This window comes from Xenopus laevis, chromosome 5L (assembly GCF_017654675.1).
Source record: "Xenopus laevis strain J_2021 chromosome 5L, Xenopus_laevis_v10.1, whole genome shotgun sequence".
In the NCBI taxonomy this organism is placed as follows: Eukaryota; Metazoa; Chordata; class Amphibia; order Anura; family Pipidae; genus Xenopus; species Xenopus laevis.
Window position 1 is genome coordinate 16,128,658 of NC_054379.1, and position 25,235 is coordinate 16,153,892.

At 39.4% G+C, this 25,235-nt stretch overlaps 1 protein-coding gene across 3 annotated transcripts in view; it reads right to left on the reverse strand.

Annotated features, from left to right (window-relative positions):
* Positions 1-996: 996 nt before the first annotated feature.
* Positions 997-25,235, reverse strand: part of LOC108716469 (dual specificity protein phosphatase 10) — a 31,454-nt gene continuing 7,215 nt past the window's right edge. For all 3 annotated transcript variants that reach the window (XM_018262626.2, XM_041562551.1, XM_041562552.1), the window contains exons 3-4: positions 3,855-4,223; positions 997-2,124 (exon numbers count right to left, since the gene is read on the reverse strand). In XM_018262626.2, the coding sequence (XP_018118115.1) occupies positions 1,859-2,124; positions 3,855-4,223 (635 nt within the window). In that variant the 3' untranslated portion in view covers positions 997-1,858. The remainder of the gene's footprint in view (positions 2,125-3,854; positions 4,224-25,235) is intronic.

The following is a 25,235-nucleotide window of genomic DNA, read 5'->3' on the forward strand; positions in this document are numbered from 1 at the left end:
TCCGGATAAGGGATATTTCTGTAATTTGACTCTTCATGCCTTAAGTCTACTACAAAATCGTGTAAACATAAAAAGGGGAACTATCGAGAAAATGAAAATTTAATATAAGCTTCCTCATACTGAAATAAGAAGCTTTCTAAATACAATCAATTAAAAATTCTGCATTGTTTCTGAAATAATAATATATATATATCCCTCTCTCAGCATCTGTTTCTCTTCATTCTGTCTTCATCCGGCAGTTGGGTGTCAGATGAATGAACAAATATATCTTATAGTTGGGCTTCCTTTCCTAGCAGATGTTTTAGAGCTCACTCAAATAACCGATTCCAGTACAAACAAAATCTAACAAAATAACTGCCTTTTGCACAAATTCTGCATGTAGAGAGACATGATGTCTGGTGATTTTAATAAATGAGCTCTAATACATCTTCTAGGCAAAAGGAACCCCCCCAATAAGATATATCTAACTGTCAATGAATATCTGACACCCAACTCCTGAATGAAGACAGAATGAGGAGAAACAGATGATGAGAGAGGCATAGTGAAGATAAACTTGATTATCTCAGAAATTTTTAATTGAAATTTTAATTGATTGTATTTAGAAAGTTTCTTATTTCAGTATGATGAACCTAGTCGTAAATTTTCATTTTCACAAAAATTCCCCTTTAAACAAAAGGGTTTGCTTCCTATAAGGATTAATTATATTTTAGTTGGGATCAAGTACAAGGTACTGTTTATATTGAGGAAAATGAATTTGCAAGTGGAAATTAAGCTGCTTCACTTCCCTCTAAAGGACCAATTGGACGATTTTCTTCTGGTTTTACAATTCTACTTCTAGATATAGGCCAGCATATACATAAAAAAACAGGGAAAGTGTACCCCAGCATTGCAACCTGTAAGGTCCACTGTGTTTTTTCTGGGTCACCGGAGCCAAGAAAACTTTGTGTTTGTGGATAATCCTAAAGAATCCATAAGCAAACAAATGGACACATCACAGATATTAGCAAAATAACTTTTTTTTTTAAAACAGTTTTATAGTCGAAAAAGACATTTTACACAGATAACAGGAACACACCTATGTTTTTGTGCAAAAATTCGTTAAAATAAAACTTTTTTTTGTACATTCTGATATACATATTTAACAAGGTTTATGGCACCATAACCAGTTTAAATTTTAAAACAAAACAAAGAAATAATAATTGCTTGTACCTTATATCCTTGGTGGTATGCACATTATTTTCCACAATCATCCAAACCGCGCTAACAAATCTCACACTCAGAAAGAAAATTATTGCACAATAAGCCACTGAGTGGCAAGTAATGGTCAACTTCCTTGCTGATGAATTTCTTATCAAGCCCTCCCCCCCCCCCCAAGAAAAAGTATAACAGAGCACACCCAAGATAAACAGTTTCCATATTGTTTCATATTATATGAATATATTACTGGTAAGGTCAGACATGAAAGTTCTCCTTTCCATTGCGGTGGTTTTATGTTGTATTACAGGCCCGTGCTTGTACGCTTGCCACTGAGTCTTTTGTAGCATAGCTTTCCACAGTCCATGAACCTGCACAGACTTCTTAATATAACATTGGCTTTGCTTTCCTTAGAATAATTTGCTTTATTAAAACCTCGAGGGCAGTTGCTAGCCCAAACATTCTCTTCTGAGAGAAGAAAGCAATCCAAGAATATAAAGTTCTTCTTGCTGTACCTCAAACAGCTTTTTTAGAAAAGGTTCTTCTTCATCCACCTTCTTTCACTTAACATATTAAACCGCTTCTATATAATCCGCTTCTCATTTAAAAAATGTTGAAACATTGACTGCATATATACCGTATATATATATATATGTGTGTTTACCTAAACCACAGTCTCCACCCCAACAAGCTTTGGCGTGAGGATTCGAGGTGTAATTCCATTATTCAGGTCTTCCTCAAATTCCAGTAATTGCCCCATAAAGTTTAGATTTGGAGAAATGATTGGTCGCTTTCCTTTAACAAACTTGTAGGCATCGGTCATTGTCATTCGCGTGTGCTTCATCAGGTAAGCGATCACGATGGTGGCCGAACGGGAGACACCTGCTTGGCAATGGATGAGAAGAGCTTTTCCACACTGGTGGGCTTCCTCTGAAAAATACAAACGGCAACAGTCTATGTGAGATGGAAAGCTCTTTTATCAATTAATTTCAGTTCTAGAAATGACAGCCACACCCCCATTATTGGGGAAAAGCATACAACAACATACGTTTTTACGTATGTAAAAAAACATCCAGGCTGGTGTTTTTATTTAATTCCTATTTTTCTTGGGTGTTTTGATGCTGCATTTTGAGTGAAGGAAGGAAAAAAGCAGGCAACATGCCTGAAATCTCTGTGGGCCCCATAGCCGTACCTCATAGCCACACACACATATATATTTATTTTTTTAATTCAAAGTGGATTAACTTTTATTCTTTCAGGTCAATACTCACATTTCAGCCTAAATATGCTAAGTTTAAGGGAGTGGGATTTTGGAATCCCAGGTGCCTAGAACATTGCACAGCTGGGCTAATCACACATGCTGACTTAGTCAACAATGAGCAGCTGCATGAAAGAAATTCTTATATTATGTTTTATAGACATCCATAACCTAGGCCCATCTGTTTCCATCTGTAATATGATATTTCAACTTATTTTTATAGGTAGGTAGTATTCAACAATAAATACAAAATGCAAAAGAGAGATTCTATGAAGGTCATTAGTTTACCCTGAAATAAACTATGTATTTGGGTGGTTCAGTTATATAATAACATAGTAAGTTAGGTTGAAAAAAGACACATCCTTCAAGTTTAACCTTTTAAGTCTATATGTATAACCTGTCTAACTGCTAGTTGGACTGATTCGGTTGTAGAACTTGTAGAATAAATATATGGAATATAACATTTCGGTGCATAAATGAAACCGCACATTCTTGCTTTGTTTAAAACACCTATCTCAGTGCATAGTAACATGATCAGACTGTGTAAAGAAGGAGGACAATATACAACACATCATTACACAGCACTACTCAATATGTTGGGGCTATATAAATACATGTTAATAATAATAATGAGATTACTGCATGATACTTGGTGGTGTACCACCTCCTGTAAGACATCAGCCATGACATAGCCTGGGCTACACATATTGCTTTAATTCTAGTTTCCTTCTGATTTTTGTCAAAATGATGCACTCCCCTAATTCTGCTGGGCAGGATGCATGGAATCTTTTATTATTGGTCATCAAACCCATTATTGCACCCACAGCTAGATATCCTTTTGAAAGCCCTCAAAACCCTGATGTGAACTGTTCCTCCATCCTATCTGTGTCCAATGATGGACACTGTAGTCTTTCTGGGACTGGAAAGACTACAGCTCCCACCATGCATTCTGGCAAAAAAAAAAAAACAGGACCACCACTGCTCAATGGAAATGTCACAAGAAATGATATCAGAAAAAATATTTTCACATATATGCCTTTTGGACTATTTTTATCCACTTTACAGTCAGTACCCATTGAGTATTTTGGTACATAACCAACATGACTTGTTTATTTTATAGGAGAAACATTGGAGTACTGTAACCCCTTACAGGGCCATAAGGTGGTAGGTCATGAAACCTCTCGGTTATAATTTACAATTAGGGGAAGAATGAAAATAATAAGAATTAATTCTTAAGGACTACTAGTAATTTGCCTATCTGTGAAATTCTTGGGCCCAATCCACTAACAAACTTTGATAAGATGGTGTGTTATGCAAGAACAGTCAGGACCCCCTTTGGGTCATATATACTCCTGATCCTCTGGCTCTGCTGTCTCTATTGTTATACCCCCATTATACCTACCAATAAACTCAAACGCCTCTTCAAAGTACTGCCTGAGATTTTGCTTGTTGCTGTCGGTGGCAGGAAGACGCTTGTAATTAAAGATCCCTTTGTCATAATGGTACAATGGGATGTGAGTGGTGACATTGACAATATAACTTATGTTCAGTCTTTGCATTTTTTCCAAGTCCTGGGCATCGTGCTCATTTCCAAGGAAAAGGAAGGGTAAGATCGGGGTCAGCTCTGCGTTCTCGATGTCGGGAGTGGTAGGGATGGACTGAGGTAGAGAGATTGACACAGCGGATGCTCCTCCCCCATCAGAACAATCTTGAAGTTGGAGGGAATTGTCACAGAGGCTTTCATGGTTCTGCTTAAAACTGCTGAGCCCACCTGAAAAAGATAAAAGACATCTAACATGAAGACTACACTGCAATATTTTCTCAATTTCTTAAGTTTTCCTACCAGATCAGGTATAAGACCCCACTGCACTCACTGTTGGAAATACAAAATCATAAAACTTTTGATCATTTGCTTAAAATCCTTCATTGCTAGAGGACAAAGAAAGCTAAATCACTGGGAGGTGCCAATTTGGTAGTTTTCCTTAGGACAGGCGAACAATATCTTCTTTCTTCTTCCCAGGAATTCTAAGCCTGACCTGCTGCAAGGTATGTTTGGGGTAAGCAATTAAAGCTTCTTGAGGTGCCTAACAAATTGGCATCAGCCAGTGACTTTTGGCTTCCCTGACTGTAACCATTTCAAATGTCTAATTGGGGGACCCTGCCCCTAAATACCAACGCATAACAAAGGAGAACAGTGTGCCTTTCAGAACTGCAGTAAAATCATGAAGTCAAAATGTAAATTTTTCTCTCAATGAAGTCTCCCATTCAGTTCCATCGCCCCCCCATATCCCATTTAATAACCAACCAGTCTACGTTAGAACCATTAGGCCCCAACACTTCAGCCTAGTCTGCCTATACCAGCTCTGAGTGTTTCACCACTGCTGTGGCTTCGTCAGGAGAATTCAACCTGTAATAAAAAAAACCTCCCCCCTGGGTAGACCCCCCTCCTTCCTCCCCCCAAGCCTACCTGCCCCCTCCCCGGGCAAATGCCCCTAATTTTACTCACCCCTCCGTGCAGATTCTGGCCTCGGTGTTCACAGCAGCCATCTTCGTTCTTTTTCAGAAGTTTCGGCGCAGTTGGAGTAAATTTCTGGTCCCGAACCACTACGCATGCGAAGAAAGTCACGATTTTTTTCCGGAAATGTACGTGACTTTTGGCGCATGCGGCAAAACTTCAGAAGATTACCGCAGAAGAAGAAAATGGCTGCCGTGAACACCGAGGCCAGAATCTGCATGGAGGGGTGAGTAAAAAATGAGGGGCATTTCCCCAGGGGGGGGGGCAGGTAGGCTGGGGGGGAGGAGGGTCTACACAGGGTAGGGGAGGGTTTTTTTTATTACAGCTTGAATTCTCCTTTAAAAACACTTCTTGCACTTTTGTATGGTTGCACTTGGTGCTGGTGCATCTATTCTGACTCCTGGTCTGAATCACTTGCAAGTTCACCTAGTGACCCAAGGAAATCCTCAAAGGTGTCAGTAGCTCCAGGGTTCTCAGAGTAGATTGAATTAATATATGCAGTGCCATAAATGATTACATACTAACTCCTCATTCCAATTTACAATTATGCTGGAATTGTGGGGAGAAAAGCTATATTCTGGATAAAAAATATGGCGTCCTTTTACTACATGTAGTGAGCTGACTAATTCTCATTCAACATGTTCAAGGGCCATGATGATGTCAAACAATTAAGTCTATGGAGCCATAGAGCAGACTGGGGACATTGCAAATACACTGGAGGGTCTCCAGTTGGACAGTCCTGCTTTAAAGGAGACATATTGTGTAAAAAATAAGAATGTACCAGTGCATTATACTCATTTAGATATAAAAGAATTGTGCTTAAAAAGTAGTGTTTCAGGCTGATTTATTGAATATTTCTGCAAAAACCCTAATAATCCCTCCCTTCCCTTCCACTTCCTGCTCCCTGAATTCCCAGGCTGTGCAGGGGGGGCAGCGGCTCTCAGCTCACTGCACTGTAGGACAGGAACCAATCAGCAGCTAGCAGGACCTGATAGGGAACTGAAGCCTGTGTGTGCTTGTGTGACTGCAGGGCTGTGATTGGCTGTCCCCCTCCTACTGTGCTTTTGGCAGGAACCATTAGGACACGCCCACCCCTCATTTGAAACACAGACAGGGACCAGAGTACATCTATAGGGAGCTCCAATAAAGGGGCTATTTTTAAAGATAATATTAATGTTAAGCACCATGTAAAAGCAACACCATATATTACTTATAATTACCTACAAATTTAGTGTTTTTTCATTTATCCTATATGTCTCCTTTAAAGAATGGTGATACCTCTGTGCCTACAGGCTTAAAACTTGTATTTGTTTACATGTGTGTGAGCACAATCCAAAATGGATATTAATTACCCAAATAATGATAAAGCCCTAGATCATTCCCTAGATCATTCTTAAAACAGTAGCAGATGGAGAAGTTAAATAAACACAGAACCAGGAGCAGTTACAGCGGGGAGGGTGATATTTTAAACACAGCATCTTCTCCTTTTCTACTCATCAGTTGCCACTGTTATTATTCATGGGCAAATAAAGCCAAATGCAACCTTGGCAACACAGCTAAATTTTGCTCTTTGCGGTTTCTGCTGTCACACCCTGAGGTCTATCAGATAACCGATCCCCCATTAATAAAACGGATGCTCTGCAGAGAATAACAGGCAAGTTCCACAGTGAGAGATGATCTGATTTCTCGGCCAAAGCAGTGGGGTTGGAGAAAGATTTTTCTTCCTATGGCCACAGAAATGATGTTTGTTCTCTTTTAACTGCATAACTGTCCGTTCCGCTAAATGGAGACCAAGCAAACAAAAGTGTAATTTGCCACTACGTGGCCCACGTCAAAGGAAAAGGATGCTTAAATAATGATGCACATATTTTATCTGGAACCTCAAACTTGCAGCTATCCAGTTGCATCCTTTTAACTAACTGGACTTTAATTCTGTGTATCTTGTATATACTTTCTTTAGGGTGAATGATGCTAAATATTCTGGTTTTTAATATATCTAAATATTTCTACAATTAAGGGCGTGGATGGGACACCATAAAAGAAATTTAATGGTGCCGCACCGGATTTCCCAGGCATTGCAATGTCCAATCCTAAGTCATCCGAATTATTGCTACCTGTATTTCCCTATAGAAGCACGCAAAACCCTCCCAATTACCTTAAAGGGGACTCATCACCTAAAAAAATTATTCAAAATCCTATTTTATCACATTAGTCAAGCAAAATAAACTTTAAATTACACTGTATAAATTATTTGAATCTTTTTTCCTTCCAGCTGGGAATTAATAATTATAACAAGCAGGAAGGAGCCATTTTGTGGACACTGTTATTAAGACAAGCCTTGTATCATCTCAGAATCTTGTTTGTGCCATGGATGCTGGCTGGTTTTATTGGGAAAGACACCCACAGCAACCAATCAGATCTTTGCTTTTGTTTTCTAGTAGATTGATAACCACTATTTGCTAATTGGATGCTATTGGTATCTGCACCCATGCAATTTAGCTCCTACGTTAGTAAATAAGCCCTTCATTTCTTTCGCAAAGTGGTACATCATGCGTCATAAAGCAGCCCCGGGAAAAGAAATGCAATTCAAAAACACACTGTTTCCGAACACGTTCCTACAACACTGGGCTCCTTGTGGCAAATACCATTATCCCACATACTCACAGCTCGTACTGAAAGATTTGCAGGCTTTGCTGAGACAATTACAAGCAAATCTTTCATTATAAAGAGATGACTTGATCCCCACAGATGCTGTTGTCAAACGTGTTGACAGACAAAGCCTGAAGGATATAAAGTACCTCAGCTCGAAAGGTGAAAGGGAAGCTATTATGTTTTTTATTTTATGTTAAAAAGACATTTGGGATTTCCAGTGTGCTGCCAAACAAGGGAACGCCTAAAGATTAAAGAGTGAACTTTCCTGAATGTCTACGACGAGGGCGTCGGTTGTAAACTATGAGGAAGAGAAGTCAAAAACGACTAATAAAAAAGGATTCATTGCCGGATGCAATAAATAAGAGAAATAAATAAGAAGCAGGTATGTTCCATATGTTAAGAGAAAAAAAAAGAGATCTAAGCATGTGTAACTTATATGCCCCAGTGTACATACACATTATTAATGTAACGCTAATTAATTTTAGGGGTTATTTAGTAAAATCTGAATTTATCTCATATTTAATTTTAAAAAAACCACAACCGTACTCCCATGCTCGATTTTAGCTTATGTATTTAAAATAAAACCTCGATTTAATCAGATCGCGGAAAAACAAGGTAAAATCTAACGAAAACCCGAATCGTTCAAAATTTTCAGACTTTTTCCCAACCTGCTCTAATTTTTCTGGCTTTTTCCCACGAATTGAGCAAATTTTTTAATTTTTGCCTGAAAACCCAGTGCAGATCAGGAAAACATTACATTGAGATTGGTGCCTCTCCTATTGATTTATTCACAATACAGACAGGTCTGAGATGGTAGATTTTTAGATTCTCGCTTTTTGCAGCTTCGGGGGATAATAAATCTCAAAAAAAAAGTTGTTTTTTCTTCCTCTAAAAATTCGAGTTTTCTAGTGAAAACAACTCAAATTTTTCGAGATTCTAACATTCGGATTTTAATAAATAACCTCCTTAATGTTACATAGCAGTTATATACTGTACATACGTTTATGTGACCTGTTATCCAGAATGCTAGGGGCCTGACATTTTCTGGATAAGGACTCTTTCTGTAATTTGGAGACCGGTTAAAAAACATATGAACATTAAATAAACCCAATTATTTTGCCTCCAGTAAGGATTAATTATATCTTAGTTGGGATCAAGTACAAGCTATTGTTTTATTATTACAGAGAAATCATTTTTTATTCAAATAAAGTCTATGGGATATGGCTTTCCCAGAGTTTTCTGGATACCAAGTTTCCAGATAATAGACCGTATACCTGTACTCATATCATATATATATATCTTTCCCAAATTGCCTTAAAAAGGGAAATTGCCTTTCTGAATCCAAAAATCCAGCACTTTTTTTGAAAACAATCTATTGTATCTGCCAGTACAGTGGCTTCTGGGACCGAATGCCGCAACTTTGTAGCTCTTGCAGGAAAACTTTTCTTGATCATGAGAAAAAGGGTTTTTTTTTGAGAAATGTTGAGAGTTTACAATATTTACTTAATATTAACCATGAGGCACAGACTTTCCAAAACAGTACGCGACCAAGGGTAACTGACTCAAGTGAGTACAACCAACAGCTTTACATTTGCTTACATTTCTTGCACCTCTTGCTTACCATGACATCAACTTTAGGCTTTCCACCTGCTAGTTACTAGGGCGACCACACAAAAGCACACAATGACATCAGTTGGCATGACATCAGCTCCGAGCAAACAATACAGAAAAAAACCGACGACTTTGTTTAATGGTTCTTGTGCGGCTATGTTCCTTGGAAGGAATGAGGTAATGCTAACAGGTGGCTCGGGATTTTGTTTACCCAACTGAAAGAATAAAAAAAAACCCAGAGCCTGACAATGATAGTGCTTTCTGCAAATCTGGCCCAGTGCAACTGCCCCACGCCAAGTGTGTGACGGGGTCGGATAGGTTGAGATTGATTTATAGACTTCATTAGAACAAATGTGCATTGCGAGTGAAGCTTGGAACAGAAACAAATGTAATAATGAAAAACAAAATTTAACAAATTTCTCAAAGTTTACCCCGGGAAGGATGTAATAATAGTGGAGTAAATAAAAACGTGCACATGGTAAAATATCCAATTCAGCCTTGTTCAGTTTTGGGCATATTTGAAAGTCCATGTAAGATTTTCTCATGTTTGCATTAATAACGTCAAATCCATGAAGATGTAGTTGAACTGGAGAAAGTGTGCTACAGGTATGGGACCTGTCCAAGGTCGAAGTTTAGAGTTTTTTTATACCTCGAATGAACTCACCACTCGAATGTTTAAGAAAAAACTCGAATGGAATAAACTCGGGTTCGGCAAGTTCGGGGTTAACAATCTAAAAAAATTGATCAATCCATCAAGTTGATAGATTTTTCGGGGCAAAACCCTGGAAAAAACCTGAACATCATGAAGCCTATTAACATCTTCAAATGGTTCAAGGGACCTCTGCCATTGACTCTTACATGACCTCAACAGGTTTTAGATTATGTATTTTCGGATTCAAGCCAGTGGCGTAACTAGATGTTACTGGGCCCCACAGCAAATTAATTTTAGGGCCCCCAACATAACCAGAGGTTGTCCTTTTATTACCAATATACTGTATGTTGAAATAGCTCATTATTTAGAGCCTTGTGGGCCCCTATATCTCCTGGGCCCTCTGCAGCTGCAGGATCTGCTTCCTCTGTAGTTACGCCCCTGATTCAAGCTATTTCCAGGGTCGGGGTATAATAATTATTTTTTTTTAATCGATTTCTGATTTTTTCAAAAAAATAAACTTGAAAACTCAAATTTTCAACTCGATCCTTAAGAAATCTGCCACTATATAAACCTAATAAGATTGTTTTACCTCCATTAAGAATTAATTATATATTAGTTAGGATCAAGTACTGTTTTATTAAGAAAGAGAAAAAGTAAATCATGTTTAAACATTTTAATGATTTGTTTAAAGTGGAGTCTATAGGAGATTGCCTTCCTGTATTTGGAGCTTTCTGGATAACGGGTTTCCATATTACTTTTTGCCATTAAAAAAACTGGTGTAGGGTGGCTTAAACAAAAAAAATGGTTGTCAAACAATGGTAAAGTTGTGAATAAATGATTTTCTCAAATGGTGTTTATTGTAAGGTCCACTTCCATATTTATGAATTTTTGCTATTATAATGGAGAATTTCCCCTTGATATGAAGGTTCAGTCAGTTCTCTCTTGGCAACGGATCATCAGCTATTTTTAATTACATGAACTATTATTATCACTATCCACGTGTGAAGGTCAAAAAGAACGGGCTGAATGAAAAGAGAGACTAACCAAAGATTAAACAACTCTATGGGCGCCAACTGTCAAATTAGTAATTTTGTGGTTTGGGTACGTCTTTTGAACAGAGCCGGGCGCCCCAGGCAATACTGATTGACCCAGAACTTGCACAACAATGTCCCCACGCCCTCTATGTCCATATTAAAGAAGAACTAAAACCTAAAAATAAATATGGCTAAATATGCCATATTTTATATAGTGAACTTATTGCACCAGCCTAAAGTTTCAGCTTGTCAATAGCAGCAATGATCCAGGACTTCAAACTTGTCACAGGGGGTCACCATCTTGGAAAGTGTCTGTGACACTCACATTCTCAGTGGGTTCTGATTGGCTGTTGAGAAGCTAAGCTTAGGGCTCGTCACTAATTATCCAGCAGAAAATGAGCTTCCCTTGTAATATAAGCTGATGCTACAGGTTTGCTGATTATTAAATTCTGATGCTAATTGCACTGGTTTCTGTGCTGCCATGTAGTAATTATCTGTATTAATTACTAATCAGCCTTATATTGTGACATTTCTATTCTATGTGTACTGTATATTGTGAGTGGGTCCCTAAGCTCAGTAAGTGACAGCAGCACAGAGCATGTGCAGTGAATCAGCAGAAAAGAAGATGGGGAGCTACTGGGGCATCTTTGGAGACACAGGTCTTTACTGCTAAAGGGCTGTGGTTGCCTTGGGCTGGTACAGAAGCCCAAAAAAAAATGTATAACATGTCTAGCTATGTTTTTAGTTTTTTAGTTAAGCTTTAGTTATCCTTTAACTCCAAATCCCCACCACTTGCTCCACACTGCCAGTCTCTGCTTGCTTCCCCTAATTGTCCCCCAACATATATGCCTCTTGGATCAAACTGACACTGTGGTGCTCATCAAGATAATAATTGGATCCAACAAGACAGTGTGGTGCTCATCAAGCAAGTACCCAGGGCCGGTAGGACAAAGCTAGTGACTGACTCATTGGTGGTTCCCAACATATTGAAACCCCATAGTGATTCAACTTTACTTTTCCTTTAAACAGAGGGAAAGAAGCGCCAGCAGATCCATCCTCTCTACTTGGAGGAAGCGAGCTCAGCACATTCCCTATGTACAGAATCCACTTCTCCCGATGGAGTTAGATCATTTATTTACATGGAAACAGAAAGTCTGGCAGAAAAACGCTGTTATCAAACACAGAGAGCATGACAGATGGCAGTTCATTGATTTTCACGTTGGATCAGTTACAACTCGATTGCCATTGATCTGCCACAGGTATAATATGAAAATATTTGCTCGCTGTAGCTGCCACCGAGCTTAGGGGGTATGGAGGATGGTGGGAGTGGTAGTTCAGCAATAGCTGGAGCATTACAAAGATGATTTATGAAGGCATCTGAACAAGTGTGATGTTTGCTCAACAGCCAGATCCTGTAGCATGAGGACATGAACTTGTTTACACAAAAGAGAAATATTCTGTACAGCAGCAGAGGGAGATTTGGAGTTGACAAATAAAGTTGGCACCTATTTTGCCTTTTGTCATTACTGAACAAGGTGTGGATGAGACGAAAAAAAACCAGAGACGAAGTTAACCAGGTTGTTCACCTTTAAATTGACGTTTAGTATGATGTCGAGAGTGATATTCTGAGACAAGTGCTTATTGGTTGTAATGTTTTATTATTAGTGATTTTTTATTTATTTTGCTTTTTTTTTATTCAGCAGCTTTCCAGTTGTTAGGGTCCAAAGTACCCTAGCAACCCTGCACCGATTTGTATAAGAGACTGGAATATGAATAGGAAAGGGCCTGAATAGAAAGATAAGTGATAAAAAGCAGCAATAATAATAAATGTGTAGCCTGACAGAGCATTTGTTTTTAGATGGGGTCAGTGACCCTCATTTGAAAGCTGGAAGGATGCAAATAATTAAAAAACTATAAGAAAAAAAAAAAAATGAAGACCAATTAAAAAAGTTGCTTAGAGTTAGCTATGCACATAGGTGGCCAAATAGGACAATCTGCTTGTCAAATTGATCTATTATGTCTTCTTACTTACATAATGCTTTCATTTCGACAGGCAATTACAGCTTCCCAGCAGTCAGTGGAAATCAAGTTATTATACTGTTATATTTGGGGATCGTCCAGTAGGGATGCATCAAATCAGGGGTTGGGTTTGGAATTTGGTGAAATCATGGGATTTTTCACAGGAGTTGGATTGAGATGAATCCTACCCCCTGAAGTGCATCTTAGCTGGGGTGCAGCGCTGTAGTTGGGTATATTAGCAGGCAAACTTAATATCCTTTATTTACACGTTCAGCAGCATTATTTGTATAGAACTCATTTATATTTGGCAGGTCTGTAGCCAACTTAGTGAGTCGCATTATTTATCTGTTTTGTTATGTTACACACCTAGGTCCGTGCTTTTACTTTATATTCTGCAGCTTAAGTAAATGTAAATAGACTCTGGAATGGAATTGTTTTCCTTTTCATGGGAGACTTGAGTTAGAGATCATTGGCCTGAGCCGCTGAATGTTACACAAACACAACCGAGATCTGTTACACACTCCATCCACACTCCTGTATCTGCCAGTGCTGTATCTGCATCTGTTACATCTCAAAACTGCTTCTTAAAAATCATTTTCACATTGCTAAGTAGTTTGATATACGCAGTGAAAATCCATCACCCAGTGGCCCTGTGAAGGCGCTGATCTAATACAGAATGGGGTCCCATTATTTCTAATGACAACCCAAAATGCAATGAAGCGTAAAGATTTTTAATCCTGCAACTACTGCTACATGCTCAGAGGGGTGAGGTATTGACCACGACCCACTACTGATGGTGGTCTACTGTCAAAACTGTCCAAAAATAATACAACCAGATTCCAAGGATTGAAATGAAACCATAATAGTATATATCTGTGCTCACTGGGACCACCCCCTTAGGCTCACAGTGGCAGGCAACCCATCCCTCACATAGCTACATTGTTTGGATTCTTGTACTTTAAGCCCCTCTGCTTTCCAAAGAGGGTAATGCACAGCTTCTCTGGGAAGCAGAGGGATTTCTGGTCCCAGAATCCATCACTTCACAACAGAGGGAGGAAGCAGTTGCATGACATGATGAGCCTAAGGGGGCTAGGGAACTGGTCCCAGTGAGCACACAGACTATCACAGTTTCTTTACAATCTCTGGAATAGGTATGTCTGTGTGATAAAAAAATATATATATTTCTAAAATAAATACAATTTCTGAACATTTTCTACATAACCGAACTGAATTAACTTATGTCAAATAGGACGGTACATTATTAAATTATCTAACTACACAAAAATCAATCTGCGATAAAGCCAGAACAAGGTTTGGATTCCCTTCACCCTTCAGCCTCTGCACTATGACAAACAGCCACAAACATTAGAATAAAGTGCAGAGCGTTCACGTCCAGTCTTCGTGCAACACAGTCATCTCTGCCTTGGGGGTGTTGAAGCCTTGCACGAAAAAAAAAAACCCTTAAAAATAAACCAGACATGCCAACAATATCAGCAACACCAGGAAGGGTAAGGGTGCCGAAAATAGACCTGAAATCATTCAACAGAAAATATAACATGAACGTTGCTGCCCAGTAACCCTTAGTGGTTGTGCAGTTTGCTTGTAGGAAGCAGGAACAACCTCATGCCCCTTTTAATGGCTTTCTCCGGTTGCCCATTGCCTCCTTTTGCTCGCCAATGGATTAATTAGTGCTCGGGGTGGAGGGGCAGGTATTAATTATGTTTTACACAGTGTGTAGTCCAAATTACACCATAAGATCAGCCCATGGATCAGCCATTGACTGACCTGGTATTTGGAGTTGGCTGCTATGGGTTACTAGACCTTTGCGGATGGTTTGTGAGTCGTTACATCCTATATGTGACCTGCAGAATTACTAGCCCCGAGTTGTAAGCAGAGAGCCCGCTGGGTGTTGCCAATTTTCCCTGAAAATTCTCGAGCAACACTTTGTTATTCTTTTATGTTCCGTGATGACTGCATGCATAATAAATACTACAATAAATCAATTCTCATTCAGTGCACAGCCCCACTGCTGTATTCTGCTGGGACAGTGCCCAAATAATGAATAAACAACACCCTACCGAGCATCTGTCATTGACTCTGCATACCAGACTGAATGAACCCAAATGTAAAAAGAGCATGCTGGGAGTAACTGTGCATCAAGTAGAGAACATCTAGATAACTACTATCCTGCAAAACAGTAAAGGCGGGGGCTGTAAAGCCTAGGCTTTGTAGTTTATAACAGTGTAACTTTGCCAGAGCCGGGTGGGTCACAGGTTGGACATCCTGGACCAACTGCTCCACTGTTAAATACTTATTGTGGCCACATATTCCTATGGTGCTGTAGATTTCTGCTGTCTCAAGATGCTGAAAGCTGTAGTTTAGACACTAGAGGCTTGTGAGCTTGACAGGCTTTACAGGTATGGGATCCGTTATCTGGAAACCCGTTATCCAGAAAGTTATGAATTATGGAAAGGCCATCTCCCATAGACTCCATTTTATACAAATAATTCAAATCTTTAAAAATGATTTCCTTTTTCTCTGTAATAATAAAACAGTACCTTGTACTTGATCCAAACTAAAATATAATTAATTCTTATTGGAAGCAAAACCAGCCTATTGGGTGTATTTAATGTTTACATGATTTTCTTGTAGACTAAGAGTAGGAAGATCCAAATTACGCAAAGATCCCTTATCTGGAAAACCCCAGGTCCCGAGCATTCTGGACTACAGGTCCCATACCTGTACAATATACAGACTACCCTGCACTGCTCTGGGCATGATGACTGGGCAGAAGAGTCTCAGATGCATGTTGTACTCTAAGGCAGTTTAATACACTTTCCTGTATAAACAACATCAGTAGCTTTATTGCTATGATTCTCAGACTGTAGGGCTGCCCATTGCTATGAGTTCGCCACTGTGCAGCCATAGGGGCAGCCATCCAAGCTGAAATAGGGCAATAGGGCACACTTTAACAAGGCATTGTAGAATACTTTGCTGCCAAGGATACTTTATTTTCAGGTACTGGAAGAACTACCTGCCCGAATGCATAATGTCAACTGTACAGTTTGGCAGACTAGAATTAATCATGTGGTGTCGTTTTACATGGTTTGGGCTTGGTCGCCTAGTTTAATTGAAAGCCAACCTCAAAGCTACATTATATAATGACACTCTTGACAATTCCGTGCTTCCTGCTTTGTGAAACAGTTTAAAAGGCCCTTTCCTGTTTCAGCACAATAATGCCCCTGTGTCCAAAGCCAGGTCCCTACAGCATGGGTTTGCTGAGATCTTGACTGCACAGAGCCCTGACCTCAACCCATCGGCACCCCGTTGCATGAACTGTAACCTTGACTGTGAGAAAGGCATGATCCCCAACATCCCAACCTCACTGTAATTTTCTTGTGGCTGAATTGAAGCAATAATGCTCCAATATCTAGTGGGAACCTTCGCAAAAGAGTAGAAGCTATTATAGTAGCAAAGGGAGGGTCAACTTCCCATTAATCCCATTTCTTTGGGTATAAGATGTTGGACAAGCCAAGCCCCTACAGAACTGATTTGCTGAGATCCAGACTGCACAGAACCCTGACCTCAACCCAACTGAACCCCTGTGACATGAATTGTATCCTTGACTTTGAGAAAGGCCTGATCCATCCCCAAAATCAGTATCCAACCTCACAGCAATGCTCTTGTGGCTAAATGGAAGCAATAATGTTCCAATATCTAGTGGGAACCTTCCCAAGAGTAGAAGCTATTATAGTAGCAAAGGGAGGGTCAACTTCACATTAATCCCCTTTCTTTGCGTATGAGATGTTGGACAAGCCAAGCCCCTACAGAACTGATTTGCTGAGATCCAGACTGCACAGAACCCTGACCTCAACCCAACTGAACCCCTGTGGCATGAATTGTAACATTGACTGTGAGCAAAGCCTGATCCCCAAAATCACTGTCCAACCTCATTGTAATGCTCTGAATAGAAACAACTCCCAGCAACAATGTTTCAACATCTAGTGGGAACCTTCCCAGAAGAGTAGAAGCTATAATAGCAGCAAAGGGAGGGGTAACTTCATGTTAATCCCGTTGCTTTGGGAATGAGATGTTGGGCATGCAGATGCCCCAAAACATTTGGCCGTACAGTGTACAAACTTGCATCCATTTTTACTAATATCAAAATACCAGTCCGGTATAGTCGAGGAATGTTTGACCATAAACCCAGAAGGCTTATTAGTTTACATGTGACAGGATTTACACCCCCGTAAAAAAAAAAAGTAAAACATCCCATATATTTCTCTTAATAGCTCCGAAAAAGAAATGTTTCATAATGTTTTAGTGCCGTGTCGGGATCGACAGCAAGTAGACCTATAAACTGCGCTAGTAATCTAATCTCAATACTCCCGAGATTCTCCGATCAATTTTATCCCCAGCGTGATGATGCACTTACTGAGGGAGCTGCTGGCCTGCCGAGCACCACCAAAGAAGGCATGTGCGCTACCCCACGGGGTGGGATGTTTAATCTTGGACTGGCACGTTAGCAACCAATGTTTACAAACATAAAAACAAGGGATCAGTTGTCCCAGCAATAAATCAGGACTGAATTACACTGTGCAAAAAATACACAGCCAAAAATACAACGGCCGTCAATACCATTCTGTTCAAGCAGACCGGTGGCTTATTTGTTTTGTTTATAAAACTCAGTATAATGAAAGAAGATTATTATTCTAAGCCAATATATATGAATTTTAAAAATGGCAATGGTTATTATTATTATGTCATTTCTATTGAATGCTGTATCTGTATAGTAGCTGCACTACTGGTTCTGACCACTGTAAAGGGATCCTGTCATCGGAAAACATGTTTTTTTCAAAACACATCAGTCAATAGTGCTACTCCAGCGGAATTCTGCACTGAAATCCATTTCTCAAAAGAGCAAACAGATTTATATTATATTCAATTTTCAAATCTGACATGGGGCTAGACATTTTGTCAATTTCCCAGCTGCCCCTGGTCATGTGACTTATGCCTGCACTTTAAGAGAGAAATGCTTTCTGGCAGGCTGCTGTTTTTCCTTCTCAATGTAACTGAATGTGTCTCAGTGGGACCTGGATTTTACTATTGAGTGTTGTTCTTAGATCTACCAGGCAGCTGTTATCTTGTGTTAGGGAGCTGTTATCTGGTTACCTTCCCATTGTTCTTTTGTTTGGCTGCTGGGGGGGGGGGGAGGGGGGTGATATCACTCCAATTTGCAGTACAGCAGTAAAGAGTGACTGAAGTTTATCAGAGCACAAGTCACATGACTGGGGCAGCTGGGAAATTGACAAAATGTCTAGCCCCATGTCAGATTTCAAAATTGAATATAAAAAAATCTGTTAGCTCTTTTGAGAAATGGATTTCAGTGCAGAATTCTGCTGGAGCAACACTATTAACTGATTCATTTTGAAAAAAAAATGTTTTTCCCATGACAGTATCCCTTGTAACAATTGTGCAGAAGCAAAGCTGATTAACAGTTCCGTTGTTTTCAGATTGTTCCCCAGAAATAAAGACTTTTTTCAATTACTTTCCGTTATTTATTTTTTGTTTTTCCAAAATCTAAGTTTAAAGTTGAATGTCCCCGTCTCTGATGTTCTGAGTCTGGAAGCTCAGTGAATTCAGGTGCAAACTCTGAAATGTTACAATTTTGCAACATCTAGCGGGAGATTTATCAAAGGTCGAGGTGAATTTTCCAATGAAAAAAATTCGAATTCCAAGCAATTTTTTGTGTTCTTCAACTAGGGAATAGTCCAAATTCAATTTGAATTTGAAAAAATTTCGAAAATTCGAATATCGAAATTTATCATGTACTGTCTCTTTAAAAATTCGACTTCGACCATTCGCCATCTAAAACCTGCCAAATTGCTGTTTTAGTCTATTTGGAGTCAATAAGTGGACTTTGAAAAATCAAAGTTTTTTTGGAGAAAAACTTCAAATCAAATTCGATCAAATGCGAATGCAACTTCAGGAGACTATAGAAAATGCATCCCCGCGTGTGCATAGCGCAGGCGACTTTTCATTCTAGCCTATGGGGAAAAACGCAGAGGCAGTTCGGGGAGATAGTCGCGCAAAAGACGAGGCGATTAGTCTCCAGGCGACAAAATCTCCCCGAATCTCCTCGTGTTGCCTTACCCTAAAAGATGTAAAGTAAGACAGAACCACTGTCTTGCCTATAGACATACTACTTAAGGTTTGATTTAAGCCAGGGCACTATCTGTAAGGAATCTGTATGTTTTTCCTGTGTCAGGTTTTGCTCAAAATTCCTATCACACTCCAAATACACAAAGCAGCTTAGTTGGCTCCTGACTTGATGTGATAGAGACATTAGACTGTAAGCTCCATTGGATCAGAGACTAACGGGATTCAATGATGTATAATCTCTGTCAAGTGCTGCAGAAAATGTTGACACACTACAAATAATGAATAAAATATACATTTTTCAGATGCAAAGTATATTATCTCCAAAATAAATATACACAGGTATAGGATCCGTTATCCGGAAACCGGTTATCCAGAAACCGGGTTATCCAGAAAGCTCAGAATTACGGAAAGGCCATCTCCAATTATCCAAATAATCCACATTTTTAAACATGATTTCTTTTAAAACAGTATTTTGTACTCGATCCCAACTAAGATATAATTAATCCTTATTGGAAGCCAAACCAGCCTATTGGGTTTATTTAGGGGGTTATTTATCATAGTCTGAATTTATCTCATTATTTTCTGCTACAAACTCAGATCAAATCGCTCAGGTTTTTTGCGCTTGTTGATTATTACATTTTCCTTCAAAGCAAATCAGATTTTTTTCACCCAAAAACTCAGATTTGTGCACAAAAACTCAGAAAACTTCAGGGTATTGCACAAAACCCATCGCACATCAAAAAATCATTGGAACTTCTCCCATTGACTTTTATGCAACCTCGACAGATGCTGGATTTTCTGATTCTGACTTTTTCATCTTCAGGGTTTAATAAATTCCGAAAAATTTGTGATTTTTTAAAAGTTCGATTTTTTTAAAAAAATCATGAATTGTTCGTGATTTTTGCATTCGGAGTTAAGAACCCCCTTAAAGTTTACATGATTTTCTAGTAGACTTAAGGTATGAAGATCCAAATTATGGAAAGATTTGTAAGATCCGTTCTGGATAACAGGTCCAATACCTGTATAACATTTATATAAATAAATACAACCTTCGTCAAACAAGCAATCCAAAAACTGAATGCAACTGGATGAAGCCTAAATACATACCTAACATTTGTGCTGCCCCATGTGTGAATATTAAAGGGGATATCTGTCTTTATTTTGTTGTCGATGGACCTATATCAGTTCTCCCTATACCCAGCCTGCAACTTAAATTGTTATTTTGTATCCAGGGAGATCAGTGACCACAGCAACAAAGAAACAGATCAACAAGGAGTTCATAATGATTGTTATTTTTATTTTTGAACAGTCATCATTCTCTTCTATTGCTCTTCCATTCTAACTCCCTCTGTCTGGTGGATAGAGGGAATTATACCTTAGCAACCAGGTAGGAGTTGAACTTCCACACATGAGAAGTAAAAAAATGTTAATATTTCCAAATAAAACTCCTTGCGTCTTAGAACCCTAAGATCAAAAGCCTTGGCTCTGAAAGGGAAAGTGGTGGTTTAGTATGTAATAGAATAACCAAATCTAACAAACTTTTCAATTGGTTTTCATGTTTTTTGTAGTTTTTGAATATTTTGCCTTTCCAGCTTTCAAATGGGGGTCAGTGACAGAATCTAAAGACAAATACTCTTTAAGGCTATACATTTAGGGGCCCATTTACTTAGCTAGAGTGAAGGAATAGAATAAAAAAAACGTCGAATTTTGAATGTTTTTATGGCTACTTCGACCATCGAATGGGCTACTTCGACCTTTGACTACGACTCGAACGATTCGAATAAAAAATCGTTCGACTATTCGACCATTCGAAGTACTGTCTCTTTAAAAAAAAACTTCGACCCCCTAGTTCACCACCTAAAACCTACCGAAGTAAATGTTAGCCTATGGGGAAGGTTCCCATAGGCTTTGCTATCTTTTTTTGGGCGAAGAAAAATCGCTCAATCGATGGATTAAAATCCTTTGAATCGAACGATTCGAAGGATTTAATCGTTCGATCGAACGATTTTTCATTCGATCAAACGAATTGTGGTAAATCCTTCGACTTCGATATTCGAAGTCGAAGGATTTAACTTCGACAGTCGAATACCGAGGGTTAATTAACCCTCGATATTCGACCATAGGTATATTTGCCCCTTATTGTTATTGGTTCTTTTTATTTCCCATCTTTCTATTCAGTCCTCTCCTATCCATATCCCAGTCTCTAAGTCAAATCAATGCATGGTTGCTAGGGTAATTTGGACCCTAGCTGCCAGATTACTGAAATGACAAACTGGAGAGCTGCTGAATAAAAAGCTGAATAACTCAAAAACCAAGAATAATAAAAAATGAAAACCAACTGCAAATTATCTCAGATTATCACTCTCTACATCAAACCAAAAGTTAATTTAAAGGTGAACAATCCCTCTAATAGATAAATAAAATACAGTGAGTGCCACATTGTTGATTTTTTGTCATACTTTTTTGCATACTTATTTAGTATGCATGTCACTGAAACATTAATACAATGTACTAGGGCCACAAATCTACATGTCAGTGCCCAGGACAAGCAATATACAATGCTTGAGAATAGACACTGTTAACGTCTTCGCATTTTTAGATTGTTTCAAAGCATCTCAGAGCAGCAGCTGGTATTATAGCAGTAGTTTCCCTTTAAAGTCCCAGACCTTGCCATCTATATATATGGCTCAGTCTGCTGACAGCTTGGGAAACTTTTCAGAAGCTTCTAGAACCTACAGCCGTTGACACCCACCGTGACCTTCAACGAGTTCCAGCTCAATCTAAGAGCCAACAGTCATACTATCTATGTGGCATGGCGATGTCCTCTATGACACGGAAGTGACAAGCTTGGATTGGCTTAACGAGAATGGCACATCAGTGAAAATTACAGCATGTCATATAGCTAAGAAATGTGTATTTTAATCCCCAAGGAACAAAAAAATGAAGTGAGGAAAAGGCCAATGAATTTGTGATCTGTCAGCCCACGTCTTAGCCTTTGATTATGTACGTGTGCTTTATGAAAATAATGTCTGAAATATAAAGAGCCAGCCCCTCCCCAAATAAAACAAGGACATTTCAAGGACAAATCTACAGCATGTGCATCTGTTATTTCATTCAATGCAGAAAAGGGGCAGATGCAGATGTAAGACCTCAATTATCTGACGTTCCAGCACAGATAAGGGGAATATTTAATGAGCCATTCAGCTAGACGTTAATGGGTAAGTGAAGTTCAGAGGCAAAAATAATAATAAATTAAACAAATTTTGGCACTGGAATCAGGCGCAGAATTCTTTTTTGTGGACTAAATTAAAGTGGACCTGTCACCTACACATAAAAAGCTGCATAATGAAAGTCCTTTGCAAATTAAATATGGAACCCCAAAAATTGATTTCATTTAAACATCCCTACCTGTTACAAAGGTGTTTAAATATCTAAACTATCAATCAAATATTACCTGCCCCGCCTCTATGCCCGTGGCATAGAGGAGGGGCAGTCAATTACTTTCACTTTCCATTCAGCACTTCCTACATGTCACTGCTCTCCCCACATTCCCCCTTCCCTCCTCAGGCTTTATAATTGTGTAGGGCACTGCACATGGACATTAGGTCCCCCATTCTGGTGCATACACGAGATTTTGGGGTGATACATAATTTCCCTTAATAACCGTGTCAACAAAATGGCAGCTGCCTCCTTGCTGTGATTGTATAATTCCAAGACAGAAGGAAACAAAATGTAAACAACAAATACAGTGTAAGTAAAGTTTATTTTGCTCAACTAACATGATAGAAAAGATTTTGAAATTATTTCTTAGGGTGACAGGTCCCCTTTAAAAGAAATGGCATGGAAGATGCTGTCCCTTTAACAGAGAGACCTGCAATCCAGCAGCAGGTGAAAATAGCTGACATTACATAACTGCTCTTCTGGGCACTTCTTCAAGTTGCAATTTTTTGTTGTTGTCATATGAACAGTTTTATACTGCTAATATCATGACTGGTATTCTATTCAGCACAAGAAGCTTACTGATGTATGAGGTGTCTCCCGGTGTTACTCCGTCAGGGAAACCTCTTGGATCAATAACTTATGTTTCTGACATGCTATCCGGGAAACTGCAGGGGGTGACCCTGTCAAAAAGTCATGATAATGGAAGTGTGAAACTAGTTTCATGAAATAAAAATAATTATTTTTTTTTTAATTAAAATAAAATTTCAAATGTGCTCAGAAGAGCAATTACATTAAAATGTCAAGGTGGGTATATGTCCCCTTTAAGAGGGTGTTTACTAAAGACTGCCTGCTCACACTTTCCAAAATCCAAGTCAGAAAGAGTTAAGTTTGTCCATAGCCCAATCCACAATAAACCTGCCTCCTTGCCCCATGTAATGGTCAACTTTTTGAAAGCAAACATTTTAATATATTATAAGGGGGTAACAATCTGTGGCTTTATAACCCAGGAAGTATCAAGCTGGAGTCCTTTCAACTGTGGCGAATACAAGCCACCTACAGTTAATATACAATCACTCACTTCTAATGCAGATTTCGGAGAATTTTTGGCCATGTCCACATCACAACTGGCCACATTCTGTGAGTCCCTGGCAACACCCAGCTAAGTCTTTTGTCATTGATCCCTAACCAGTGGCTCATGAGCAACATGTTGCTCACCAACCCCTTGGATGTTGCTCCCAGTGGCCTCAAAGCAGGAGCTTATTTTTGAATTCCAGGCTTGGAGGCAAGTTTTGGTTGCATAAAAACCAGGTGTACTGACAAACAGAACCTCCTGTAGTCTTCATAGGGACTACCAAATAGCCAATCACAGCCCTTATTTGGTATCCCCAGGAACTTTTTTCATGCTTGTGCTGCTCCCCAACTCTTTTTATATTTGAATGTTGCTCACGGGTAAAAAAGGTCTAGACAATGTAATGACTCAGCTATATCCATCCTCAACTCAAGCCCAGGATATAAATCAAAGAAATATGCAATACATACACGTGTTGATATCTGGTAAAAAATAAACGTCAAGGACGCACTATCATTATCCATTGCCATTCTATAAACAGCACAAAGTACTATAAAACAATAACACAAAGAAACATTTGATGTTCGACTATTATGGTAGATTATCAACAAACCCTCCCCCAAAATGTCTTTGACCACAGGACCGTGCCTCAAGTCTTTAGTAAACGTGGGGGGGAGGAGAACATTTTACTCCATGGTCCTTACTGAACTAAGAAGGGAGATATCTCAGCCCAAATGATGCCAGATATATTTGCAACAGGACAGAAGATATCTCCCAGCCATTCCCTACTATATAAAGGACAGAAGATTTCATACACTCCAGCACTTAATTGAGCTCATCAGCCAATGTATGAGGGAATTTCAAATGGTCTTCCGACAGATATCTAGTTGAAAGTCAATCTGATAACTATCTATATATCATGACCTGGATGAATGAGAACTTCACAGATATCTATCAAGCAGATTTGAAATCACATCAGGTGAAAACCACATTGCCTTGTTGATTTGGTCTGACAGGCAGGGCAGCAGGGGGGGACAGGGGGGAGAGTTGCAGGGGGCCCGAGGGTAGGGGGGGCCCGGACATGTCGCACTTTCTTGATTAGCCGGGCCCCCTACTTTCTGAGAGCTGCTGACTTCGGGAAGGCAGGGCGGGAGCACAAGGGGAGGAATCTTCTGTCTGTTACTTCCCCTTATTGGTCACTGAGTTTAAGTCCCGGTTGAGCTGCTCAGGGATTGGATAGCTGAGGTTTGAACATCTCCTCCAGTTCATCCAATCACCATGCAGCTTTACCAGGACTTGAAATTCTGTGACCAATAAGGGAAGAAAATGTTGTCACTGGAAGAAGATGCAGCCAACTGTGCTCCCCTCCTCCCTTCTGTAGTTGGCATCTCACTTACAGCAGGTGGGCTACGCTAATGAAGTAAGTACAGCATGGCAGGGCCCCCTAAAGGTAACCCTTTGTGGTCCCTGTTGTGTGGTGGGGCCCTGGGCACCAAATTCTTTTTAAACTTCTAGGGGGGCAAGTTTTTTTACATGGACATTTAAGGGGGGCCCTGGCCACCAACTTTCTTATAACATGAGGGGGAGGGCCTGGCCACCAATTTTTTTCCCCGATGTGGGGTCCTAGC